The 25,614-nt window shown below is 39.8% G+C and overlaps 1 protein-coding gene across 3 annotated transcripts in view; it reads left to right on the forward strand.

The window, feature by feature from the left end:
* The window catches only part of GRID2 (glutamate ionotropic receptor delta type subunit 2), a 565,730-nt gene that overhangs the window by 423,709 nt on the left and 116,407 nt on the right, over positions 1 to 25,614 (forward strand). For all 3 annotated transcript variants that reach the window (XM_005498033.3, XM_065062416.1, XM_065062415.1), the window contains one exon: positions 20,188 to 20,289. In XM_005498033.3, coding sequence (XP_005498090.2) covers positions 20,188 to 20,289 — 102 coding nt within the window. The remainder of the gene's footprint in view (positions 1 to 20,187; positions 20,290 to 25,614) is intronic.

A 25,614-nucleotide genomic window follows, 5' to 3' on the forward strand; every position in this document is an offset into this window, starting at 1 on the left:
AGAATCAAAGCTGTTATTTATTTATTTCTTTATAATTACCTTTGGGCTTTTGAGCTTGATTTAACCTTGTTTGTTCCCCTGAGGAAACAACTAATGTTGGAATATATATTTCATGGTTTATAGTTTTTGAAGGCACGAGACTGTTTAGTGGGAATTTATGTTTCCAGTGCAGATGTTAGAAGTATATTGGTACAAGGCCAGATTCAGGCAAACAGTTTAGGCTGTGCTTAAACTCATCCTTACTCAAAATAATACTAGAGCAATGAAGCATGTATTTAGTTGCCTAAAATGTGTTCAAGTTCCAGTAGGACTAAGCAGGTTCATGTGATATGTGCTGTCCTGCGTCAAGCTGGTTTCCTAATTAAGGTTCAGAGATGAGGTCTGAAGAGCTGTTACAAACAGAATGATTTGGAGGAAGATCATTAGAAAATGTTATTGAGACCCAAAACATGTATATCACAATCAGGACGGATCTGTTAGTCAACTCAAAATCCTGAAGTCAATGCTACTTAGGTCAGAATAAAATGAAGACAAAATAAATTCAAATGTTTTAAGGAGAGGGTGAAATGAAAATGAACGATGCTGTTACTCATTTTCTGCACCTGTTTTGTTCTTGCGGTAGTTCTCAGGTGAAGTGATTTAATTCAGTGTCGTGTCTGAGACAGCACTTTAAATGTGTCTTTTCTGAAAAATATGTCTATAGCTTGTATTATTATCTTATGACACACCTTGAAATGGATTTAGCACTCTTGCCTTTAAAGATACTTTAAAGCTCTTTCCAAATCCTTAAAAGCAGAGTCTGCAGATTGAGGCCGGTGCTATCAAGACTGGGAATAAATCAGAGAATTTGGATTTATACCTGAAACACCCAGGAGGGGAAATTCTCCAAAAAACAGTTCATTTGACAGGTTTAAGCTTCATAATGTTTCTGCATTCAGGTATAAATCCTTTTATAATGAAGAAGAGAAAGGGTAGCAGTAGTTTTGATATCAGATTTTCCCCGTGGAATCGTATTCTTACCTACATCCAGATCCGGTTGCAAGACATACTACTCCCTGAAAATCCATCAAAAAGCTGACTTTTAACAGAGGCCCTAGCGTTTCATTTTAGCTCTTAGCATCGCTCATCAAGTTGAAGGAGATCTGGAAAAACATCAAAGAAATTATAGAAAAGAACTTACAATATGCATTCGCCTGAAAATGTTCATGACAGGAGCTTTTATTTTGTTCCCCTAGTCCCCCCACCATGATAAAATTACTGGCACAAGGACGGGTTGGCGGGATCAAGTCCTGTTATTATTCTAGAGCAGAGATCGCTCAGTCTTTGTGAAATTAACATCCGTATTGACAAATTATACAGAGCTGGAAAGCCGCATCTCATTTACATATAAACCGTCTTTACTTTTTCAAGCAAAATAAATACTTGGAGGGTCGCACACTCTCCTGCTAGAAATTGTCAGCACTCCAATTCCAGTTTATGCCACCGAGCGTTTGCTCCACTGCCAACAACAGAGTTAAGCAAATGAATGAATTTAACTCTTATCCGACTTAATTTACTGATAGTATGCCTGCAGTTCATAAACCAATCCTTCAGCTCCAGGATGGTCATGGGTGCTGTTGGAGATGTTTTCAGCCCTTCCACCGCAGGATTTGCCTTACAAGTCTGCGGTGGAAAGCCCTGCCGCTTCTCCTGACAACCTGCCCATCCGTTTTCCTATTGTCGTTGCTCTCCCTCAGGCTCTGCCAAGAAGTCGGCACTGGCGGCTTGATGGAATGACACGCTTTTCCTTGATGTGAACGTGTAAAACAGCATCGTGCCTGGCTCAGGAAACGCTAACAAATTGCAGAATAGCCTTTATTTCCGTCACTGATTCAAATGTAGTCCAAGCCACCAGTGACTGACTGTCATCCTTAAATAACCCGCATGGAGCTGGAGAGTCTTAATAATTTTAATTTTATAAATGAAATATTACTTGAATGCAAATGAGAGAATCTAAAAATTGGCATATGGTGTAGCTGAGCTGCAGCTGAGCTTGAGTGGAAGAGGAAAGTATTTCCAGCAGATGCTGAACTGTAAGGCAGCACTTGATTGACACTGACATCTCAAAATGATTGAGTGGCAGAGGTTGCTCCTTCTTGTATTTTAATTCGCAAAATGGGAGCGTTAGTAGTTCTCCCAGCCACCGTTATGATGACAATATTAGTCCTGATTAGGTATCTAAACACAACAGCAATAATCATAATAATGCCACCACATAATAAATAGCGAAGGTAGTAATTTACATTAAAATTACTATTACCAATTACCTCTAATAATGAGAAAGAGAGGAATGTCTCAACGAACATGCCAACAATACTCCGCTCCACCCACCTTCAGAAGCTCCGAAAAGAGAGAAACAAGCCCAGTGAAATCCTAGTTGCTTTTTACACCAAGCTTTGAGGTAAGACCATCAATTCTAACCACACAAATCAGTTATGTCTCAAAAATACAGTCGAGGTGGATTTTGAGGTCTTGCTTGCATTATTTAGTGTGTCCATATCAAAAAGCAACAAAACCCCTTTTATTTCAGACAAGTAAAGCCACGTTTTGTTTTACTTGGCTTTCACTTCCATGGTTCTATGACTCTACGCTTGCTTAATATTTGTGCTATCAAAATTCTTGTATCACTGTTTATTTGGTGCTGGGTCATTAGTTTCTTCAGTCTTATGCATATTGATCCCTGAATTTTTCTCCATTAATGTTATTATTGTTCGGGTGTGGAGGACAGAGTTTAGTCAATATCCCTGTGATAAAATAGAAGTGCTGCCCAAAATTCCGAAGATTTATTTGGATTCACATTAAAATTAATCAACTTGATATGATTAATAATCTTTGATCACATAGAATTCTCCCAGGTAATTCAGTATGTAAATGAAATATTTAAGACTGGATCATTGTTTCAGAGAACGCATCCCATTTGGGATTTCACAGTGATGATGGATCATGATCTTTCAAAGAAAGGTATCTGCCTTCTTGCCAAAATTAGGGCTGTCTCTGGAAGCTTTTGGAAATTTCCTTGTCCTCCACAGCAATTTATGGCATTTATTTTAAAGTACAGATATATTAGATATCAGATATAATAGATAACAGATCTAATAGATATCAGCTTGTGTTGCTCAGGGACCTACATCATATTTCAGTTTGCGTCACTGAACTGAAATTTCTTTCACAATTCCTGTTTGATTTACCCCTTTAAAATATCGTTGCGTTATTTAACAGAGCACTTTAGCTACTCTCCTATTAGATATGTTTTTAAGTATTCGATAAATCAGCGTTCTGAGTAGGAAGCATTTAACTTGGTGACGTTTGTGATATCACCTGGTTCATATCGTGCAACGAAAACTAAATGCACGGTTCTCATTAACAGCAGCAGGAATGGAATTGACCGAATGGAGAAGAGAAATCTGTTCTTGCATTAACTCGTGTTTTCCATATTGTCATTTCCATATGTGCCGGCCAGCACATAATAAACCACGCGATTTTGAGAGCCACAGTGCTGCAGTGTCACAAACTTCTGAAAAGATGGGAAGTTTTGGTACAAAAGTGAGTTCTGGAGTCTCATTCTGAGCTGTTCCAGATTGAACTTAGGCCTGTCATTATATCTAAGCAAATACTTGTATTCATAAAGGTTTATATCTTTTAAGTGGTGAAAGGCATTTATGAAACTGTACTCCTAGCATCCTAATGAGGCAATTTAGCTAATCTGTCCTGATTTAGGGAATGGGAATTCAGGCACTCAGTTCAATACCCGTTCAAATGGTTGAAATCCCTTGATATGACTTGAATACAGACCAAGGTGATGTGAAAGTTGGGAATGGCTACGGTCAGTAGGGATCACTCAGTTTCTCTTTGGCAATGAGACCCTTGTGTGATGGACAACATTAAGAGAATATGTATTTTAAGTAGTATTTTTTTTCTATCCTTTTTCTTTTCATTTGAATCTTGTCAGCACCAACATGTTTGAAGATCACTTAGAGTGATAAGAGCCCTGTGGTGGAATTGTTGGAACTTTGTCTATATGGGACTGCAGTTCTCACTGGCATTGACCATGGCTATTTGAATTGCTGCTTTTATATGAACAATGCATCAAGGAAGACATTTGATATACTTATATTCCTCTTAGATATATATGGATTTTAAAAGCACAACTTTTAGACAAAGGGGAATTCATTCTTCTCATCACAGCTGTCAACATTTTACCTTTGACTATATACATTTTAAGAGACTCATTATATTCCTACAGTTTCAAAAGTAGGAGAGCGAGGTGGAAAGGGAACAGTGATTCTTTAATGCGATGTTGATGATAACCTGCCCTTTAAGGTTTGGAAGGGGTCCTAAAAAGGCAGACTGTGATTAAAGGAGGTAATGAAGACTTATGAAAAGATACTGGATTTTCATTGAGTTAGCTGAATCCAGAACTGCTTGGCCAGGACCTTTCATGTATTTTTTGGTGTCTTTCCTTGAGGTTTTGTGTGTGTGTGTTTTCCTCTTTTGCAAGAACACAGCTTTATGTCTGATTCTGGTCATTCAGACAAGATATTGCATGTGGGGCAGTGGTAAGGTCTTAATCACCCTCTGGTTTTTGCACATATCCCGTGTGAAACTATAGGCGTTGCAAGTGTACAATCTTTGATGCTGTGGAAGAGGCTTCATGTTCATCTCTACTGTGTTTTGGAGGCAGATGACAGTAGCTTCATTACAGGAAAAGTCCTCGCTCTACTTTTAACTTAAGCTTTATAAGTCCAGTTTCTTTGAGTCTGTGGGCTTTGCTGGATTTGCATAATTGGAACGGGGCGAGAAAAAATTGTACATTGCATTAACTTGCATCCATAAATCTTACGGAGGTGCTCGATGCGGCAGCAGTAAGCTTTTAGAATAGGTCTGTGAGAATTAGCTCATTGATGTGTTGGACAGCCTGGCCCTGGGCCAAAAGAGTTGGCTTTGCGTCCTTTGTTCTCCCTGCATCCTCTACACTTGCAGATGAACTCGGGTTGTACAGATTTTGCAGCTGCGGCGAACATTACTGTCCTGATGACGTGCGGTATCTTTTCTGTCATCTTCTGGGGTTTGGGGATTTTATTTTTGTTGTGCTGTTTCGCTATTGGAAAGCGAATAGCAAATACATAGCAAATGCATCTGCTTGGCGTAAGAACAAAAGCAAATCTGAGAAGCCCGATATTAAACTCTAGATTTTAGAATTGTAGGTCTTGTGCTGTGATGATTAGAGGTTTTACAGAATTGTTAACACAAAAAATTGAGGAGAGAGCTTTTCTATATTCCAACCAATCCCATCCTTTGTCATCCCACTGCAGAGCTGTTATTTCTTGTGGAACTTCACTCTCTTTGCTTATTAACTCATTTCCTAAATTTTAACAGTACACTGAAGGTTTTGCTGATGTGTTTTGTGTAGGAATGCTGGGACTAAGAGATGCGGAGATTAAAAGCAATGTACGACTCCAAAATTAATATGTGCAGATAGTAATTTGATTCCATGCAGGTTTGTAGCCTACAGAGTCTGTTGGAAAATGCTGAAGTGACAGTCTCAGGCTCTGCCATACTCTGGTTCTTATCGATTCTGTCAATACCTAAAAGCGATGAACAAAACAGTTCCTTCTGTGAGATGATGTATGCACAGGGAATTTTTTCAGCCACATTCCTTAAGGGCTTGAGAAGAGCGAAGTAAAAATGGGTCTTTGATTTCGGACCTGGGTCAAAGCTTCAGCTGTTTGCAAAATTCTTTCTTAATATGGTTTCTATGCTGTGTAAAGAGTAGAAAAGATATCATTTCTCGAGTGTCAGAAGTTGCTTTCTGTTTTGTTCTTCCTCATTTAAGGAAGGGTGTGTTCTTGTTTTTTAAGGTATGATTTCAAATCATTATATGGCCCTGTGACTGAGTTCAAAGTGGGAGAGTTTGAGTTAGAATAAAATAGCCAGCCTGATGCCTTGAGAAATGACAGATCACTGAGTCAGGCTTACCTTAGAAAAGACAAAGTTCACCCCATACAGAGAGGCATTTTTCCTGAGGTATTTTACATGAGAACCCTGTGCTCCTCTAAACCAAATGAGGAAAGAGCTTTAATCAGCCCTTCCTGATGCTTGAAGACTTGTTTCGTCAAAGAAGAAACTGCAGAAACCAAACCCATAAAATAGTGCTTTGGGTTTTTTCATGACTGATCAGTAGCAAGTCATTATCTACCATGTCAGAAACGGCTTCACAAAGTCCGCAGAAAATTTCATGTTTTTAATGCTAGTAATATATACTCTGAAAAGTGCCTGTTGTGGCATGATTGAAAACATTCTCTAAAAATCCTGCGAAAGTCTAAAGCTTTAATTCTAGTGTTCTAGGCTAGGAATTAAGACTTCTGTCCCATTCTGTCAAGGAAAGGCGTATTAGTAGGATTTCAACATTTGCGTAAAGCGGATTTTGCCAAGATGAGCTGTAGGTCAGTTTAAAAATGACAATAGCGAATGGAGCTGTTTGCCTATCTCAGAAATGCTTCAGCATATGCAAACTTTTCACAGACCATTTGTTTCCTTGCTGAATTGAGCTTTCTGGCCCAAATAGCATTAAAAGTAGGTCATGACACCGTTAGGATTTCTTTTTTAATTTTGAGAATGCCGTTTTTTTTCCTGCTATCTTCATTTTGCAAAGAGTTGGGAAAATTTTGCCCTAGTTTAAGGAAGAAGTTAAACATCAGTCAAAGACAAAACGTGGAACATTTCCAGCTAGGAAGTGTGAAACAAATAGGAAAACAGTGGGAGGTGAACTTGGTGGAAGTTGTGCTAAAACACTACCTACTGTATTATCACTTTAAACAACAAAGAAGTCTTTAAATTATTTCCAGGGCTGAACACTACTCAGAAATTAGAACATGAGCAATTTACTTGAACAGCAGCTTTATTAATTCAAATGATATGTGTGTGTGAGTTATGACAGAGTTTATTTTACCCAAACGTATATCTGCTATGGAAAACTTTGGCGCAGGTAGTTCCAGTTGGCGATATCAAACAAATGAAAAAGGAGGCTTCATAGTGCAAATCATTGGGTGACCTTAATAATTACTGATTAATCTTTCTTCTGTTATACCTGTCTGGTAATACATCAGTTTATGCTACGATTCTGTATTCGGCTGCTGTTTAGTTCTGAGGTCCACTTGTATTCAAGAAAAAATGTTTTCCTTTTAAATATTTTTGTCAAGCTTCTTCAAGGAACCAGACAACAGTCATTGGTAAAATTTGCAGATAACTGGGGCCAGTTGTCTACTGTAAAAAGCAATCTAGATTAATTGAGAAGCTGGGATTTGAAGAATCAGTCTTATAAGAAAAGAGGATTGTTTGGATGGAAGATATGGCTGGAAGATGCTTGGATGAAGGGGAGACCTGTTCTTCGTGTCTTTGGGAATGTTTTGCAAAGGGGTTTGCTCCATAACCCCTCAAAGAACTGAGGCTGGGTTGACCAATCTTGGCTTCGCTGGATCCTCTTTCTTGCCCTTTTAGAAGGTGTGATGTTTGCCTTTTGCCAGTCACAATGACCTTTAAATATCAGAGTTTCGTAGGGACATCCACCAGCTCCCTCAGCCCCATTCGATATATCCTGTGCGGTCTCATGGACTCCTTGGTTGTTTAAGCATCCCCTTATCAATTGCTATTTATCTAGGCCATTATTTTACCTTCCCTAACTGTGTTTTTGGCTTTTTGGTTTATTTTGTTCTGCAACTTCTTTTTTGGCCTATCTCCATCGTAAATAATCTATTCTAACCAAGGACGGTCAGGCCTATAGGGAAAAGGCCGTATCTTTTATAAGACCAAATAATACAGTTGAGGAAAAACAAGAAAGCTTTTTTATCTCAGAGGGCTTTCATTAGTTTTCTGAGCCCAAAGCTTGTTCTCTCCCCTGACTGTATCTCTTGGTCTAATAAAAGATATTACTTCTCTCTCCAAGCCCAGCCTGTTCATAGAATTACACCAGCAGAACTACAGTGACACTTGTCTTTGAGAAGGGACGCAGAAGCCTACACAATTCGAAGTAATGTGTATATATTAAGATTATCTGTTCAATATAGTCGGTCTGAGCATGGCAATAATTAGCACAGAAGTAGACTGGGCTGATTAGCGATTTTTTTTCAAAAGAGATATGACTCTAATAACTACCTGGAGATGGGAATAGAAGATGGCAGTGCATTAGGGATAGACTTGGTGTAGTGGCTTAAACCTAGTTTTCTTCAGGGAAATAGCGTATGAGAAGTAACTGCAAAGAAATAGTGAGGAAATTCTCTTAGCTACTGAAGTGAGATAATGATGAATCCCATTAGCTGAGGGAGAAGGACATTAGTGAATATATTATAGCTTAATGCATTGTTAATAGTACTGTATCTTTGCACAAAAAATGCAAGTAGACGGACTGGTTTGGGCACTGCTCGTTTGCCTAAGGACTTCGTTTTGATTGTCCAAGGGTTTTAAATTGGCTAAAACCTCAGAATAACAGTTACTGCGAGTAGGAGTATCGTGTGCTGTGTAATTCTTACACGGAGGTACTGTTAAAGCTTGCTTTAGAAAGCATGCGCTCAGTATTTTCATGGGTTCTAAAGCTGGAGTTGATGTGTGTTGTTCGTGCCAGAAACCTGATAGTCCAATCATGAGGCAAGGATGTTCTGTCCAGCCAAATAAACCAGCATAGCTTTCTGATCATTGAAGAAACTGCCTGTAATCTCCATAAAGGAGTTATTAGAGGATATGATTACATTAATAAACTTGTATATGAAAAACAGACTAATTATTCACTTACTTTTAGTGCATCTTGCGTAGAAGCATTTTACTTTTCCTATAACAGTACAAGTTCTCATTTTAATGAGTGGTTTAAGGCAATGAAAAGTGAGCTGAGCATAAATCCCAGGTGTCGTGCTAAAAATGGAGACATATTCAGGACCTATTCCAGGAAGAAATAGAGTTGCATTTGCAGGTGTAGACACAGGGCTGGATCCTCAGCTAGACTAATGAGCCTTATTTGCACTAAAATACTTTGACTTGCACCAAGCTTTGAAAGCCTTATATTCAGATTCACATTTGCCAAACATGATTGTGTATTAGGAGCGCAATGAAGTGCAGGTTAAATGAATAATATATAGCTGTGCCAACACGGTTAATGAAAGCGTCTAGAGTAAAGTGTTTAAATCAGAACTAATGCCGGTGGGCTAATAGCCTTTGTCTCCACTTTAGGCGATGGATAGATGCCACACCAGTTAATAGGCTCTTTTTACTTGTTTGTTTTCTCTTCAGCCCAAAGTAATGGACTTACAGCATAATAATAATCATAAGTAGGGGATGTTTCTGTAAAATGTGAAGCTATAGTAATAATGTCTTCTCTCCGAGTTTGTGTGAACCAGTATCATACTGTGTCACAATTATAATGGAGAGAGAAACGGGACTTCAGATTTCTGTTCCTGAGCTGTGTCTAACATTTGGAGGGATGTTATTATTATTTTAAGTCACCTTTCCAAGTGAAGAAATTTCTGCTCATGGGAAAGAGCTTAATCCATTTACTTCCATCAGCATTGTGTAAAGGCTGCGATTCTGGCCTGTCTACAGGTAGATCCGATAGAAACAGGATTCTTTGGCATTTCTGACCCCTCGTTAATTGATGAGACAGGAGAAACAGTCTGGTGTAGCAGTCAGGCAGGCGGCATAAACAAGGTAGAGGGGAAGCTTTAGGAAAAAGGAGGACGAAATACTTGATTTTGGCAATATCTCTACAGGTAATTATGATAACGGCAAAAAACTCTGTTAATGATGCTGTTGAAAATGGGAAGCAACAAGCCATCAGGGCAAGTGTAGTGACTGTGGTGTGCTCAAAGGGCAAGGATAGAAGCTGCAGTGCGCTCAAGAAGGTAATTTAAGCCCAATTCCTGATTTGTTAATGTAAACTGAAGGTAGACATTGCTCTCTTCTATAAAAGTAGTAGATTTTTTTCAAATGGAAAGATGATTCTAAAATTGATATTATCCCTTAAAATTAAATCCTGGAAACACCGCAGCGATGAGCACAGTGTAACCGCTTAGCTGGTTAAATAATCCCTGCCATATATGCCACAATATGTTCTTGGAAGGACCTTTGCAATATTAAACTAACTTAAAAAAATCTCAGTGGCTTGAAATTGTTGGTTTCTTTACAAAATTTCAGCCTTGTGTGTGCTAAACAGGATCTATTGTGGTAATATAGTGTACTAGCAAACATAATTCAAATCCTTTGCAAGGCAGATTTATACTGTGTTTCTGTAGTTTTAATTACCAAGATATATTGCTAATTTATTTTTGTGGCAAATTCTAGTGTTATCAAAGCAGTGATTTTAATTTGCAATAAGAATTTATTTTAACAATTCAGCTGTTCCAGAGAGGGCTTATTAGAAGTATCAGTTCATCTCTCAAACTAATGGTTTACTTTTTTCCGCAAGGCTCCTTTATTTAAGTTATTCTGCTACATATCATTTTCCATTTAAATATTTATGATGTGTAAATTGTTCTGGCAAGCTTATTTACCATAATAAGAGCAAATACTTGCACTGTATGGAGCAGTGAGTTTGTAAAATCACTTATAGCGTCATCCAGTCGGTTCCTTCAGAGCAATCTGCTAAAACTATTTTGTTTTGGCAAAAGTCAGCATTTCCTCCCCAAAATCGGTTTGTCCAGTTGATGGTAGAACAGGAGAGGGTTTTTTCTTTTGTTTTGGGGTTTAGTTTTGGTTTTGTGGTTGGTTGGTTGGGGGCTTTTTTGGCAGCAATTCTGAAAGACTTTTCAGAAACTTGGTGTCTAATTGTCAGAGCAGGGTGGGTTTTTTAATGCATGGGAGAGATAATCATAGCCTGCCTCTGTAATGCTGTTTTATTGTGGTGGTTTATTGTTTTTTCAATAGTAAATAGGCATATAGAAATAATAGGCATATAGAAATATTTTACTTTTTTTACAAAATATTTTACTGGTCATCCGAGCCCTTCTTTAAGAGGCAGCCTTTTTCCCCACCCTCGCTTCAGCATATGAAATTTATGCCTCTGTTTCTCTAATAATGATGTAGCAGATGTCCTGTTGTATAAGGGGAAAAAAAGCTGAATGTAGTGTCTGTGCTGAAGGTGAGTTTATAGTGCTGGTGGTCAGAGAGGAAATTGCTTTTCATCATTATCAGTGTAACATTTGGTTATCAGTGTAGCGCTTCTGTCGGGGCCTCTAGCGCAGAAATCATTTCGGTAACAGCTTATTGATGCTGAAAGGTCTGTGCTTTGGAACTCGGGCTGGATCACCTGGAAGCAAGCATCTTAGAAAGTATTATCTGGACGCAATGGAAGGAGGGGACCCCTGGTATGAGACAGACCGTGATCTGGTTCCTCAAAGACTTCCCAGTGCTCCTGGTCCTCTGTGCTGGTCTGTAGGGCTCCAGGTGAGCGCATCTGCTCCCATTGCAGTTGTGTGTAGTGGGAAAAAGTTCCCTTTCATAATCCACAACCATCTCTTCAAATTCACTCTTGACCTTTCAGTTCTCTGCTGCCCCGAGCTTCATGGTCCAAAACCAGCCTTCGGAAGAAGCTGTTGCTTGGTCACAGTATCACAGTATCACAGTATGTTTGGGATTGGAAGGGACCTCAAAAGATCATCCAGTCCAATCCCCCTGCTGGAGCAGGAACACCCAGGTGAGGTCGCACAGGAACATGTCCAGGCGGGTTGGAATGTCTGCAGAGAAGGAGACTCCACAACCCCCTGGGCAGCCTGGGCCAGGCTCTGCCACCCTCACTGGGAAGAAGTTTTTTCTCAAATTTAAGCGGAACCTCTTGTGTTCCAGCTTGATCCCATTACCCCTTGTCCTATCATTGTTGGCCACCGAGAAGAGCCTGGCTCCATCCTCATGGCACTCACCCTTTATATATTTATAAACATTAATGAGGTCCCCCCTTAGTCTCCTCTTCTCCAAACTAAAGAGCCCCAGCTCCCTCAGCCTTTCTTCATAAGGGAGATGCTCCACTCCCTTAATCATCTTGGTTGCCCTATGCTGGACCCTCTCCAGCAGTTCCATGTCCTGCTGGAACTGAGGGGCCCAGAACTGGACACAATATTCCAGATGTGGTCTCACCAGGGCGGAGTAGAGGGGAAGGAGAACCTCTCTCGATCTACTAGCCACTCCCCTTCTAATACACCCCAGGATGCCATTGGCCTTCCTGGCCACAAGGGCACAGTGCTGGCTCATGGTCATCCTGGTCCTGGTCCCCTGCTCAATCACTGCTTTGCATTTCTTCACTGCCAGTTCCAGTCGCTAAGAAAGCTGCTCTGTGCTGGAGAAGTGGGGAGAAAACACCCCACAACCTGGTTTGCTTTACTACCAAACTCTGAAAACATACGATCCAGTAAATCACTTGTAATATCTAGTCCATAATGCACTGAAAACTGGCAATGCTGTAGCCATACGCCTTGTGAGCGTGGCTTATCCTGGAATAATACTTTCTAACACATCAGTGACAAAATGCTGCTTTAATTTAATAGCCAGCATCAAGCTAGTGAGTTTGGGACATGTCCAACTCAGCAAGCCTCTTTTTTTTTCTGCCAGCACTGAGAATAAATTCTGGTTTTAGGAACGGAGTATTGATCTATGTGTAAGCAAAGATGGTTTCAATCTCTGCATTTCCCACTTAAGTGAAACAGAGGGAATCAACGCAAAGCAGCTTGTCATCTGGCGCTGTGCCCGCTGCATTGTCACGTTAGCTTCTCTGCAATGACAAACTTGAAGGCAATACTTGAGTAACAACTGGTTTTGGTTCGCCCCTTATTTAACAAAAGTCCCCATTATTCACCTATGCATATATGAGATGGTAACGAGCTAAATTGGCCTTTCATGTCAATTTTTCATGCAGTTTTTTTTCCTTTTTGTTGCTGGTGTTGATGCTTTGTGAGCAGGTGTTTCATAGTCCCGGTGCATGGGAAACGTGGTGCGCCAGTGCGTATGAATAGGAGATGCTCTCATTGCATGTTTCTTTCTTTATATTACATTTAAGAAGGCGCTAGCAAATACTTCTGTGCTGAACAACAGAGAGCACAAGCTCTTTGATGTGGTGTGAGCTCGAACAGCTTCCAGACAGGTACAAATATGCTTTAAAATGCATGTATCTTCTGTACCGAACAGTGGAGCGTGTTCTTGCGCTGCCTCCTTTGCCTCTTGTGTTGATGAGAAGTTGAATGTGTCTGAGGAGACAGGGAGAAAAATAGTATCTTATGGCATATTCCACTCTTTGATTTTCTATCTGGGATTTGGAGGGAGTGTTCTCATGCCAGCACACCAGGGCCTTGGGTAAGGCAGGGATGTGGTTTTCTGTGTCTTTTTCTTACTCTTTATTTTATGCTGAAGTTAATTATGTACCAATGTCAAACATTCCAAGTGTAAGCACATATTTAAAAATGAGAGCGGCCTCTTTCAGAGGTTTTCAGTACATGTATTTCCATGCATTGTGCATCTTAGAGACATTTTCCACTCCACTCCAGTCCTGTGAATGCAACTCTTGATTTCCACGTGTTGTGGAAACGGCAGCAGTAGCGCTCAAGGAGCACTCAGTGGCCAAGTAAATAAATACATCTGCTTTTTGAGTAAGTATCGTGCTCCATATGAAAGGATAACCCAATGTAGAGTTCATTGACACGTTTCTGTGCGAGCAGTAGTGTGATAATTCTGCTTACGCTTCAAAAATAGGGCTAAAGAGGTGCTGCTAAGATTAGTCGGGATGTTCTGTAGCCTCATTGGACCCCACACGTAGCTAAACACAGTGTTCCCTGTCAGCTGCCCTTAAAACAAACACATATTTCTTTGGTACAAGCACAGGCCTGTACTATTGCTCTGTGGCTGGAGTTAGACAACAACCTTGCATTTTCGTCCCAATTTGGGGAGTCATTAAGCTAATACACAATTTTCTGGGTAGGTTTATTTGCAGGACTCATTCCTAGACTGCTAATTCTGTGGTTATATTAAAGGGGAAGCTTTCATTGCAGAAAATAAGCCAAAGTTCCTCTCGATGTGGCACCAATTTACGCTGAAGGATGTGCTTAAGTGGTTTATTGGACTGGGCTTGTTCAGTATCCTGCTCTGCAAACCCACTTCTCTCCAGGTGAAACAGCGCTGGGTTTGTTCTATGCTGTTGCAATCTTGATTTATTTCTGGAAAGCCGCCCCCGGATATTTTGAGTCCTGCAACAGCGCAAATGGTTTCTGTTGATATTCCCCTTTGTTAAACCCTTCCAGAAAAATCAAATCCCCGAAAAGCACCTTAGCAAGCTGAGTGGAAAGCTGGGAGAAGAATGTCTGTGTGCTTACACGGAACTGATGAGAAGCTCGATTGTGCCACACGAGTTTTGTTGTTACCTGTAGAGAGGGAGCGTCACGTAACCCAATACGTAACACAATAATCTTCATTGTTTGCCACTGATCAGGTTTGATCAAAAGAAATAGGAAAATCTTCCATATTGTGATCCAGTACCAGCTGGAGTGGTAACTCTGAATCATTTTCTCTTTGATTTCATGAAGATGCAGTGATGTCCCAGCATGGAATGGACCAGGGTCAATTACAAACCCTGATTTTTAATTGATTTTTTTTTCAGACCTTAGACGGTTTAGATAGAAGATTTCCTCTTAAACTCTTAAAATGCTTAATGAGAAAGGAAATGAGGATTGCAATTAAAAATCAAAGTGACTGTATTTAAACTGCACATAAACCTGAACTTGGTTGGTGTTATCAATTTCCCTGCAATAATTGGGACATGAGTGATCAAGCTTTCAGTGTAAAACCCTAGTGATAGTCGTGAGTTTTACCCTGGAAGTATGAAGAACTTCAATAGTCTAAAGGAGGGTTTGCATTCTGGAAAGAAAGTGTGTGATGTGTGTTTTAGGGAAAGATTATTATCATACGTTCGCTTTTTTGGTAGGAGGAAGAGTCTGTTTATGTTATTTCAAGTTAATTTATGCCACCTGATAAACGATAACAAGGTGACCATCTGGCTCATTAATATCCTTGTCTGGGTCTTTTCCTCAGAGTTGCGTAGGGGTTTCAGAGGACAAGAATGAAAAAAGAGGTGAAAGCAAGAGAAGTGGGGCCACACCGAAGCCTGTTTTATTAAGTTCTGTATCCCTCATATCACAAGGGGAGAGGAGCTGAGAGGAAGGTTCTGCAGAGAGAGATCCAAGGGTAGGGAGAAAGGACCCAAAGTGATTTGAAGGATGCGTCAAAGCCGGGCGAAGTGAAAAGTGAGGTCCCTTTACCAACCCGAGCCCTGAGGAAGAAGTGCACGACAAGAAAAGGGCTGAGGAGGAAAAAAGGGTGTTTTCCAAAGATAAGACGCTTAGAAGTGGGAAATGATAGATTAAAACCACCCAATTCCCAATGAAAGGAAAAGTAGTAATACAGAAAGTATAAGCAAGAGATGAAGGTGGGGGGGGGGGATGAGTGATCATTAAGCACTGGCTTGGGGAGCTGGTTGATTACCTTTGAGATGTGATGATTTACGATGCTTTCAAAATCTCGTACCATTAGAGTTGCTCTGACAGCTTGGCCCAAGCGCTAAGCACGAGCTTCATGAGAACAGTGATGCAGTCTGTGCTATTTTCTCCGTGCACTCAACATTTGTCAGTCGTCTAATCCATCCAATTATAACTTCTGGCACCAATCTGAGTGCATGAATCCTTAAGAAAATATTGAGCCAAAAGCTGGTAGGCAAACAAACAGCAGGTCACCAGCAGGTAACTTTCCATTAGCTTCTTCATTTCGGTTCAATAAGAGAAGCAATTTTGGGCAGTCCCCAAAGGAAAACATTTTATTAACTGTGTGCAGCATTACTCTGCCATGTGCTTTGGCTTTGAGGAAAGAAATCCTTAGGTCACTTCCACTTGTGTCTGTGGTCAGTTAATAAAACAAACAGACCACCTTGACTGCTGCAATTATCATCCTTAAGCCACTGGATATAAAACTCAACTTGGGTATTCACGTTCTCCTAACACAGCTTGAAAATAACAGAGCCAGTCCAGGGGCAGGTCGTTTCTTCTAGTCCAGAGACAAAGTAATAAAACACACTGTACAAAATAATTAACTGAATGCACAAAACTATAGAAGTTTCACCACAGATAATGTAAGAGAAACAAGTGCCGCTGTACACGGTCCAGTTTCTTGAACGCAGTATTTTCTATTGATGTTATTAATAACAACTTATTATTTGCTGGCTGTTACCCAAGCTCCCGTGAAGGGAAAAGTTAAGCACAGAAAGCTTTGCTGCTCACCAATAATATTAGGAAATTGCTGTGAAGAATAAAACATCCGTGTCTCTTTGATCAAGCCCAGGAGTACAAGGGTCCTCGGTAAAGCCCTGGCCATAAGACTTTGTTCAAATTTGGTTGACCAGCTCTTGGCTGGGGACCCGAACTGCAAGGGCTATTTAACAAGGTTGACAGGGTGTCTGACTAAATATTTCATAACTGACAATCTCAGAATGACAACTGAAATACATATTCTATGGCAATTTGTTTGTGAGACATAATCTTTCATCTATAGGATTTAGTCTCTGATTTCCTGGCCACTGTTGGACACATTGAAGAAGAGCTGACAAGAAGCATCAGCGATACTTTGTGCAAAACTATTTCTGTTTTGTCCTGCTTGAATTTTGCCTAAACTGGTGTCCTAGCAAATGCTGGATCCACACATCACAAAAACAAACATTTCCTTTGTCATTTTTTGCCGTGTATGCCATTTCTCCTATAAATGCTGGAAAAGAAAGGAAATAGAAGTGACTCATCCTGGTGTCCTGATGGATTCCAGTAGCGGATGTAATGGTGGTTTATCTTTCAAATTTCCCTTGCAGCTTCTCTGGAGTATTTTCCGCTCTGGACTGGTAGTGTTGCTGTGGTGCCGTCTGTGCTTGCAAAGTGGATTCATTGCAATGCTGGATGAACCGGGTCCTGTATATTCTGTATGTTAATTGAAGTAACAGAGTGCTCTTTGCTCTCCTGCAGTGACAATCACTTAACTAACGTGTTCATATCAGTATTCTGGTTTTACTGATTTTCTGTGATTGTCCTCAACTGTGATCACACCAGGCCAATGGATTTTTCTCAATTATTTTTACCAGAAAAGAAAAAAAAAAAAAGAAGGAAAAACTCTCAGGTATTCAACAGAGTCCGCTGATTTAATAGGAAATAGGGGAGAAAATCTGGCTGTAAGCTCTGTTGTGAAGGCATTGTAGATTTTAATGTTCCGAGTTTCTCATAAATCAGTGTCTGGAAATTGCAGATATAGATAAAATACATTTTGCTTATTTTAATATCAATATACAAATGACAGACCTTCCATTGCGCGTAGTTCATATAGGCAAAAGTTTCTCATGAAGAAGCATCTGTGCAAAGAGAGGTCCATTTTTGGCTCTGCCGGTAAAACAGGAGAGTGAAACCCATTCCAATAGTGATGATAGAGGGAAAGACGCTATAAATTGGATATTAAAGGAAGCAGAACATGGGCACATTTTTCATCTTCATCATTTTATATCTGAATGTAGCAGAGTGAAATTGGCGTTAGAAAATATAAAAGAAACTTTACCTGAAGTACAGAGCACTATAACTGACTATATTCCTGCACTATGACGATGACAAGTACTGTGCTCCATAAGGAGTTCCCATCACCCGTCTTGTTCTACACGAATCAACCAGAATTAACGTGAGATATTCTGTAACCGCCTGATCTGTTCTCTCGTTTGAGCTGAGACAGAACAAAAGCCCAAGGAAGGAAACGCAGAAGCAACAAATGTTTTGCAGAAGCGGTTTAGTGAGAGGTAGAGCAATAGTTGATTTGCTCTTTGCTGCAATGACAAGCTCAAGTTGTCATCAATAAATGTTGATTTGTTTCCATCTAATAACAGTAAGCAGCTCCCCCTCAAAATCAATTTCAGCTTTATTGGCAAGGCACCGCACATTTGTCTTTGCCGCGACTTTGCTGCATGAAGGAACAGTTGAATTGAAAATGAAATGAACAATAATTGAAAATAAAGTGTGTGTTTTGAAAAGAAAATTATTGCTATGCTAAATTTCCAGGAATCAGTTGTGGGTTTGGTTGGGTTTTTTTTTTCGTGGTTTTGTTTGTTGTTGTTTGTTTTGGGGTTTTTTTTGGTGGGTTTTCTGTTAGTTTGTTTTTAATTTGGTTGATTGGGGTTTTAGGTTCGGTTTTGGTGTTTGTTTGTTGAGGTTTTTTTCCCCTTAAAAAGGTAGAATGCGTCAGGCTAACAAGTTAATTATATAAATATGTACAAATTAATGGACATAATTAAAGACGGACTTTAACCTCAAAAGGATACAAAGGCTCTTCAGTAACTTCCTAGAGTCTTAAATCTGGCAAAAGCAGTACAGTTTCGGCGGTAATTATACTTACAGCACATTTGGATATGCTAATTGGATCTGAGTTTAATTAGTTTCTTTATGTGACTAAGAATGACAATCGCCAAATTAATTTAGTGCACTTCTGTTCTGAACTTAGTGTTGTTTTCAATATTTTTAGTACAGAAAATGTAGCCTATCAAATACTTTGCCTTACAGGATGGCAGTGGTTTATCACATATAGCGCACAGTGCGCACGTTTCAAATACCTTCACTACATTTCACTGTGTTATTATGGGTAACGCGCTTCAGCAAGTAGGTTATCGACCTTAAAGTGGAGGTGGGCTTGGCCAGAGGGGTGATGAAGACCTGGAAATGGCAGAAAGAAATGAATACATTGTTTTAAGGCAATCTTTTGGGAAACAAATAGTAATTTAGGCTGGAAAAGACCTTTAAGATCAAACCTAAGCTCTAGATCATTACAGAAAGGTTTGGATTTATTTTTTTTTTCACTTTTTGAGACATCCGTTTCTGAAGGTGGCATCTTCAAAGCACTGAGAGGAATATACTGAATCGAAATAATTTAGAAGTTGCTTTTAAATACCTTAGCGGGTGTGATGAAGAAAACAAATATTTCAAATGGTCCACTTCTTAAATTGTTAAATGTGGGTAGTCGGAGTTTGTTCCTTGTTTTCTGTTTCACTTTGAAAGACCTATGAAACACATATGGAAAGGCTTTTCCCATGAAGGACCCAAAAGAATGATTTCTGTAAGTTTGTGTTGAGGCACGGCCAGCAAAGGTTCCTCTTCTTTCACAGACCCCTTCAGCTTGTTCAGGCACCTCCCCATTTCTGTGCCTGTGCGTTAAAATATGGATGTTTGACGGCTGGATTTGAGATTTAACACTGGTAATTGTACAAGTTGGATGAATGTGGTAATGAATTCCAGAAAGGAAACCAGTAATGTTGGTGTACGGTGCTAAGGAATGACTGGGGGGTTGGTTTGTTTCTTTGTACACAAGATGAGCGTCTACCATCATGTGAGAATGTCAGCAAGTTATCTTTTCAGAGAAGATAAATTGCAGGTCAATATCTACTAAATTCCGATTGAAAGGCGGTTAGTCCTAGAGAAATCCTTGAGAAAAAGCTGCTGTCCATAGAAGCCCAAGAAATACAATAGCACCAACGCAAAGTATCTTGCAGCTGAATTCCTTTTTATGCATCATTGGTTGCAGTCCTTTCTGAGTACTGCAATGTGCCTATCCAGTGGTCTTCTCCTTAATCGTCTTTAAATGTGATTTTTAACCTGGCTAAAAATCACTGCTGTTTCATTATCAATGAGTAGTATATGCTTTAATTAAAACTAGTGCAATTTCTTTCATGTTTTCTGCTAGGAAAGATGGGCTGGAGCAGGCAGCGTGCTAAAATTATGGTAGCTATTATTTCTCCAATTAATGTATCGCTGAAAGCAAGGTAGAAGTATTGTTACAGCTGTACTACTTTTTAAACGCTTTTCACTAATGCAGAAGCCCTCCCTGAGCTCTTCTAAAGCAATACATATCCTCCCAAACCCTGGGGGCTGCCATCCATTGCACACTGGTCTTTAAAAGCACAAGGTGATACCCTTAATTGCTTCATTTGCAATGAACCTGTGCGCAAGCCCTTCCCTGGCTTTCCACCCCATTGATTCCAGAAGGTGTTCCGTCTATTTTGCGCGTTCCTAAGAGGAGTGAGCGGCAAAGTTTGCTGGGCACTGAGGAGGCGATTTCTGTGTTCTCTTTCAGCTCGGCTGCTGGAATCCCGTCACTGGTCTCAATGGGTCGCTGACCGACAGAAAGTTGGAGAATAACATGCGAGGAGTGGTTCTGCGTGTGGTGACCGTGCTGGTAAGCAGATCCTCATCCTTTTGCACTTGGAGGAATGTATTTTCTCCCTTATCTCTTTATTAAGTACTCCATTTTACCAAGAACTTTGTGGGCGTGCGAGTGTCCGTTGTCAGCTTGTCAATACCAGAGCAATTTCCACAAAATAAAATTATCTATCACTAGAGTTCATTTCAGCGAGTGAATCAAACACATTTAAACCTGTTTCTTCCACAGGCACATGCGAAATTAGATAACACAACCATATGAACTGATAAAGGGTGACTTCAGGTGCCCCGTTAGCTCAAGTTACTTAGCTGGAACTCTAAATGAATCATAAGATGTAGCTGCCTTCCAGTTACCTTGCCAAATTGAGTGCGGTCTGACACAAATTGCCACACTCAGATAATATTCAGGATCAGCTTAGGGTGAGGAATGTTAACTCAGTAGAATATCCATTGTCACCTTCCAGCTCTTCTTCAGCCAGGTTCTTGCCATCCGGCCACCTTGCATGGAGCAGCTGTTGGTTTAAAGCTGAACAGAAAAGCTCTACAAGAATAGGAAGGTATTTGGGGATATAGGAGCAGCATATTCCCTCTCATAACCTTTGGCTGCTTGAGCAGAAGCTGTTAGAGTGGAGAAAAAGAAAGAGATAAAGAAGCAAGTATGAGATGTATAGGCTTCTTTGGACTGATGCCCAAACACAACACTGACCCAGGGCTGTAGAACCATCAAGGTTGTATTGAGCTGCTTCCCTCTTTCTGCCACCTACTCTTGTTTTTCATTTCCCAGTTTGGGAAAAAAAGAAGGATGAATGCACAGAAAAAGACAAAGCAGTAGGGTGTTCTTTTTTACACTTTTAATTGCATTTTCATCAAAATAGCATCATGGTGGCAGTGGCTGGTCTTTGAGTTGTGCCTGGTATTCGTGTTAATGGATCCAGTATAGTTTTTTGTTGACAAAAATGATCTGTGGATGTTGTTTAGCAAAATAAATTCAAATTAGAGTCTTGGACCTTTTTTTTCCCCTTGTTTCTTCTTTTCTCTCTCCCAACTCTTCTTCTGATTCCATCCCGTTATTTCAGTAAGCTTGCCAGAGAGCGTTCTTCCTTCAAGTCATAATAGCATGAATATTTAGCAACGTGCAAACACACGAAAACAGTCATTAGTTATGCTGATAGGATTCTATATGAATAATAAAACCAGAAGGCAGACATTTAAAGTTGAGCACGCAGCACATGGCAGCTCAGTCTCCTCGTCGCGTGAGCACACAAAAGCCATTTGGTTTTGTTGACACTTTTAAAGCGCAACTGGTGGCAACTTGCATGCACAACAAACGAATTGTGCTCGCTGATTTTGCTAGCTGACTCTTGGTTTGTGTAGAATGTGCGCTGAAGGCAATATATGGGGAAGATGCGAATTATTCGTATTGGCTTCCTAGAAGAAAACTTCCTTTATTCTCTTAAATTTTAGAACTTGGTGTGGCTGGTGGGTGCAATTTAGACAAAACCAGCTGTGAACCATGCTGCAAGTCAAGGTTTGTTTGGTTTTACTCAGCAAAGAGGAGAGGCAAGGATTTTGTAAAGTGTATGAATAAAAGGAGGAAGCAAATATTTAAACTCCTGAGCCAGAAACAATATATTTCACTAACAGTTCTCTCTCCCTCAAATGCCAGAAATCAGTGTGATAAAACAGCATTTCTCCCTCAGCCCCAAACTCTAATGGCTGATAGAGAGGCAGACAGACAGACAGACAGACAATCAAGCTACTAACTGAAAGCCAGAAGAGATTCTGGACGATGCAGATGCCAGAATTGCACAGTTGTCGTTATTTCTAACCTCTTCTCATGTGTGGATATCGGCAGATGTTGCTGCTGGCCCTGTGCATGACAGAGCATTTTAGGATGCTCACCCCTTAGTAATTTCTCTTACTCCTCTTACTGTGTATAGGTAAGGATTATTCATGAGGATAGGCTGGCTTCTTACATTAATCCGAGACTTAAAATATAGCTGTCATTAGCATATCATTACTTCAAACTTACATGTGCCTATAGGATAAATTTATAGGGCTTTTACTTGTTGCTAATTATAGCTTTGTTCTCATCTTTATTCACGTAGCTTATTACAATGGTGCAACCTTCTGATTTTTACTGGAATAAAATGAATAAATAGATATAATATTTGAATTTGAGCTGGGATGCCATAACACTGGAAATGAAGCAAAGCTATAAAAATGTATTAATGCTTGTTTTCTCTCAATTTAATAGTAAACTTTTAGTCCCTCTATTTGTTGGTGTTCAATTTAGAAAAACTTGTTCTTAGAAAAACTTGATCAACAAAGACACCAACTAGCATTTCATTAAACCCTGTTCATTTTACAGTATTATTAAGGGCATTAATTTTGCGGAATAGAATAAAAATTTCAAGTTGTATTTTGAACAAATGGACAGAACTCTTAGGCAAACCAAGGCCATAGTAATATGTGGAAGTGCAGTGTCCATCTGGTTTTATTTCTTCTGGGTAGGACAAAACTGCAGATTTACGTTTAAGCTGTGATGAAAATGTGTGGTTCTTGCCTTTGATGTGAGTGCAGGACGGATGTCACCATCGCTTTATTTTAGTGCAGATCTCTATCATCCTTCCTTTTGCATCTTTCTCCAAGTTCTTAGATCGATACCTTTCTGTGAAAAGTAAATAATCCATTATTGACTCTGAATGACGAGCTATTGTTATTAATTCTGCCAGTTTCTAACAGTGTTGGCTTGACGTGGGGAAACAAGAAGGCTTATGCGAAATTAAATAATATTACCTTTAAATATTAGTTGGTTTATTTTCATCGACATTTGAGAAGTTAACGTTAATTTGTTAATCTCTTCTGTTAACATTTTGAATCTCTTGTGTCTTTCTAGCTAGCAACCCTTCTCCTCTTCCAGTTTAATTTGGTTATGCCTTCAGGTTGGCAAGGACCGGTTCTAAAAATTGCGGTAGAATTTGAGAGGACAGCAAATTGCAACACCTGGGTTACACGGCATTAGACTTATTATGAAATGAAACATTCTGCAGTATGAAAATAAGTGGTTGTGACTGATTTCCCCAAAGCGGTCCTCCAAAAAGCAAGTGCTGAACAGTTCCCATCATCCGCATCCATCTACTAATCCCTTTCCCTAGATAAATGTAATAATTATGGGCTGTGTATCTGCAGATCCAAAGTAAAATCTCTTTGTGAATACGACAGAATATGGTATGTCCCCAAACTGGAAATCTCTGGCTTCATTTGGCAGTGAATTGTGGCTCCTCTGAACTTAATGGGAATTGTCTCCTTCGTATAATAAGTAGCAATAGGAAACAATTCTTTGTGGTTTATTCTGAGGGGAACTTTGTGTTTGACGAGTTATTTTTAAGTTCAAGACGCCTGCTGGTGAATTTCTGAAATGCATTGTGAGTTTGTGAAATGTAGCTCGATCAGAGGTCAGCATAATAACTCCAAAAAAATACAGAACGTCTTGAATGAAGTTGTTGAAGAATAAATTCAGCTAGATATCCATTTTGGCTATTTCAGTTTATCCTTCTCTTTTTCAGCTGCTCAGTTTTATTGGAAGGGAGCTAGAATACAGCAGGTATTCTCATCATATCATCTTAGTAATAGTGGCAATTAATGAATTATTCACAGGAATGTCAAGCCATCAGAAACTGAATGCGATTTGGCCTGTTTGACAATGAGTGGCCCAGCAGGCACTCACCAAATCATGTTTCTATAAAGGCCCCTGTTGTCTGAAACAGGAAGAGGTTTGAAATTCCCCGTTTACAGGAATGAACACCTTGACCGACAAGCGCTGAGCCTTTGCTGAAACCGCGTAACTTCCTAATGGTGCACAATAGATTTGTGACTTGACATGAAAATTCGACACAGCTCCCGAACAGGAGGCATGTGTTTTCTTACAATTTACAGCAGGGAAAATATTATCATTATGTGGACTAGTTCAGTTCTCAGTGGTTGACTTGAAATTCAGGAGCATTCGTTGCCCACGTTAGGAAAGAACCAAACCTGCAAGCAGACAATCTCTTCAAGGACATGAGCCGGCAGGAGGTCTGATTCTTCAGCCCCTTTTTCTGTTGAACTTAACAGGCAGAGACAAGATGAAAAGTGAGATATGAAGCTAAGTCCTGGTTTTAAAAGCTGGAACTGTCTTTGGGATTTGACTTCTAACACGGCTTTAAACAAACCAACAAAAGTCCTTTCCAAGAAGCTGGAGCAGCTTTGAGAGTGAGAGGAAAAAGGGAAGGAGGAAGAGAGATGAAATAAAATGGTATTTAAGCGTACACAGAGGAATAAACAGTCAGAAGTCATAAAGGATGAAAAAACAGCAGGGCAAAAAAGCAGCGAATGACTGTAAAATAAAGATCAACTGCAGCAGGGATTGTGTGTGGGGTACCTCGGGAAGTACAGAATAAACATTTTATAATATTGTACAATCAGAATAATCTCGTAGGTAATGTTGCTCCCGTTTTTTCACTTTTCTCATGCAGTCCTGATCCCTTTCCCAACATTAACAAGTGAATGGGGTGCACTTCTGTCAATGCTTCTTCATCCTGTCGGGCTGCACTTTCTATAAGATGCACCAGTGCCTACAATCTTCACCAAAAAAATAAATTAAGGCATGTGTTATACTAAAGTATATGTTGCTCTGTGTCTCGACACGGTTGGCATATTGGACTCTAGTGCACCGTAGTGAATTTCCTGCAGGCAGCAGAAATGCCTTAGAAGGTGGAAAGGTTAAGAAACATTGCTTGACCATCTTTATCTCTTGTAGTATTTGTGTTCTGGGCAAACATTTTTGACTCTTTTGCCTGTAAGGGATAAATCCTTTGATGGTCGTTCATGCAGCTGAGTTTGAATGGCAGAAAAGCTCTGAGTGATGTAGGTTCTTCTATCTGGAGTCTATCTTAAAATCTCTACGTACTGTAATTCCGTAGTGTATTTAGTATCTACCGCGTGTGCCGTAGTTAAAATACTTCCAAAATACTTGAAGTTTTAGAATATTCCATTGCTGGTTGCAAAGAACGCAAAGTTTCCTTGGCAGCAACAGATCCCAGTGTCTCGATTTCTCTTTCTTTTTGCTGCCCTTTGAAAGAAAGTTGGAAAGAATGGATCTTTTTATAGACAAACGCATCAAGAAAAATGCTCAGCGAAATGATGGTAAATTATAGGAAGGTGGCAGGGGTGTTGATTTGATTGGTAAATGAATGAAATCATGAGGAGCAATGATGCATGGCAGGATGAGGCTGTTTACTACTCTTCATAGTTACCCTGGTTATTGACACGAAAGCTGCTGTTTGCTATGAGAGATCCA

Source organism: Columba livia, chromosome 4, assembly GCF_036013475.1.
Source record: "Columba livia isolate bColLiv1 breed racing homer chromosome 4, bColLiv1.pat.W.v2, whole genome shotgun sequence".
Classification (NCBI taxonomy): Eukaryota; Metazoa; Chordata; class Aves; order Columbiformes; family Columbidae; genus Columba; species Columba livia.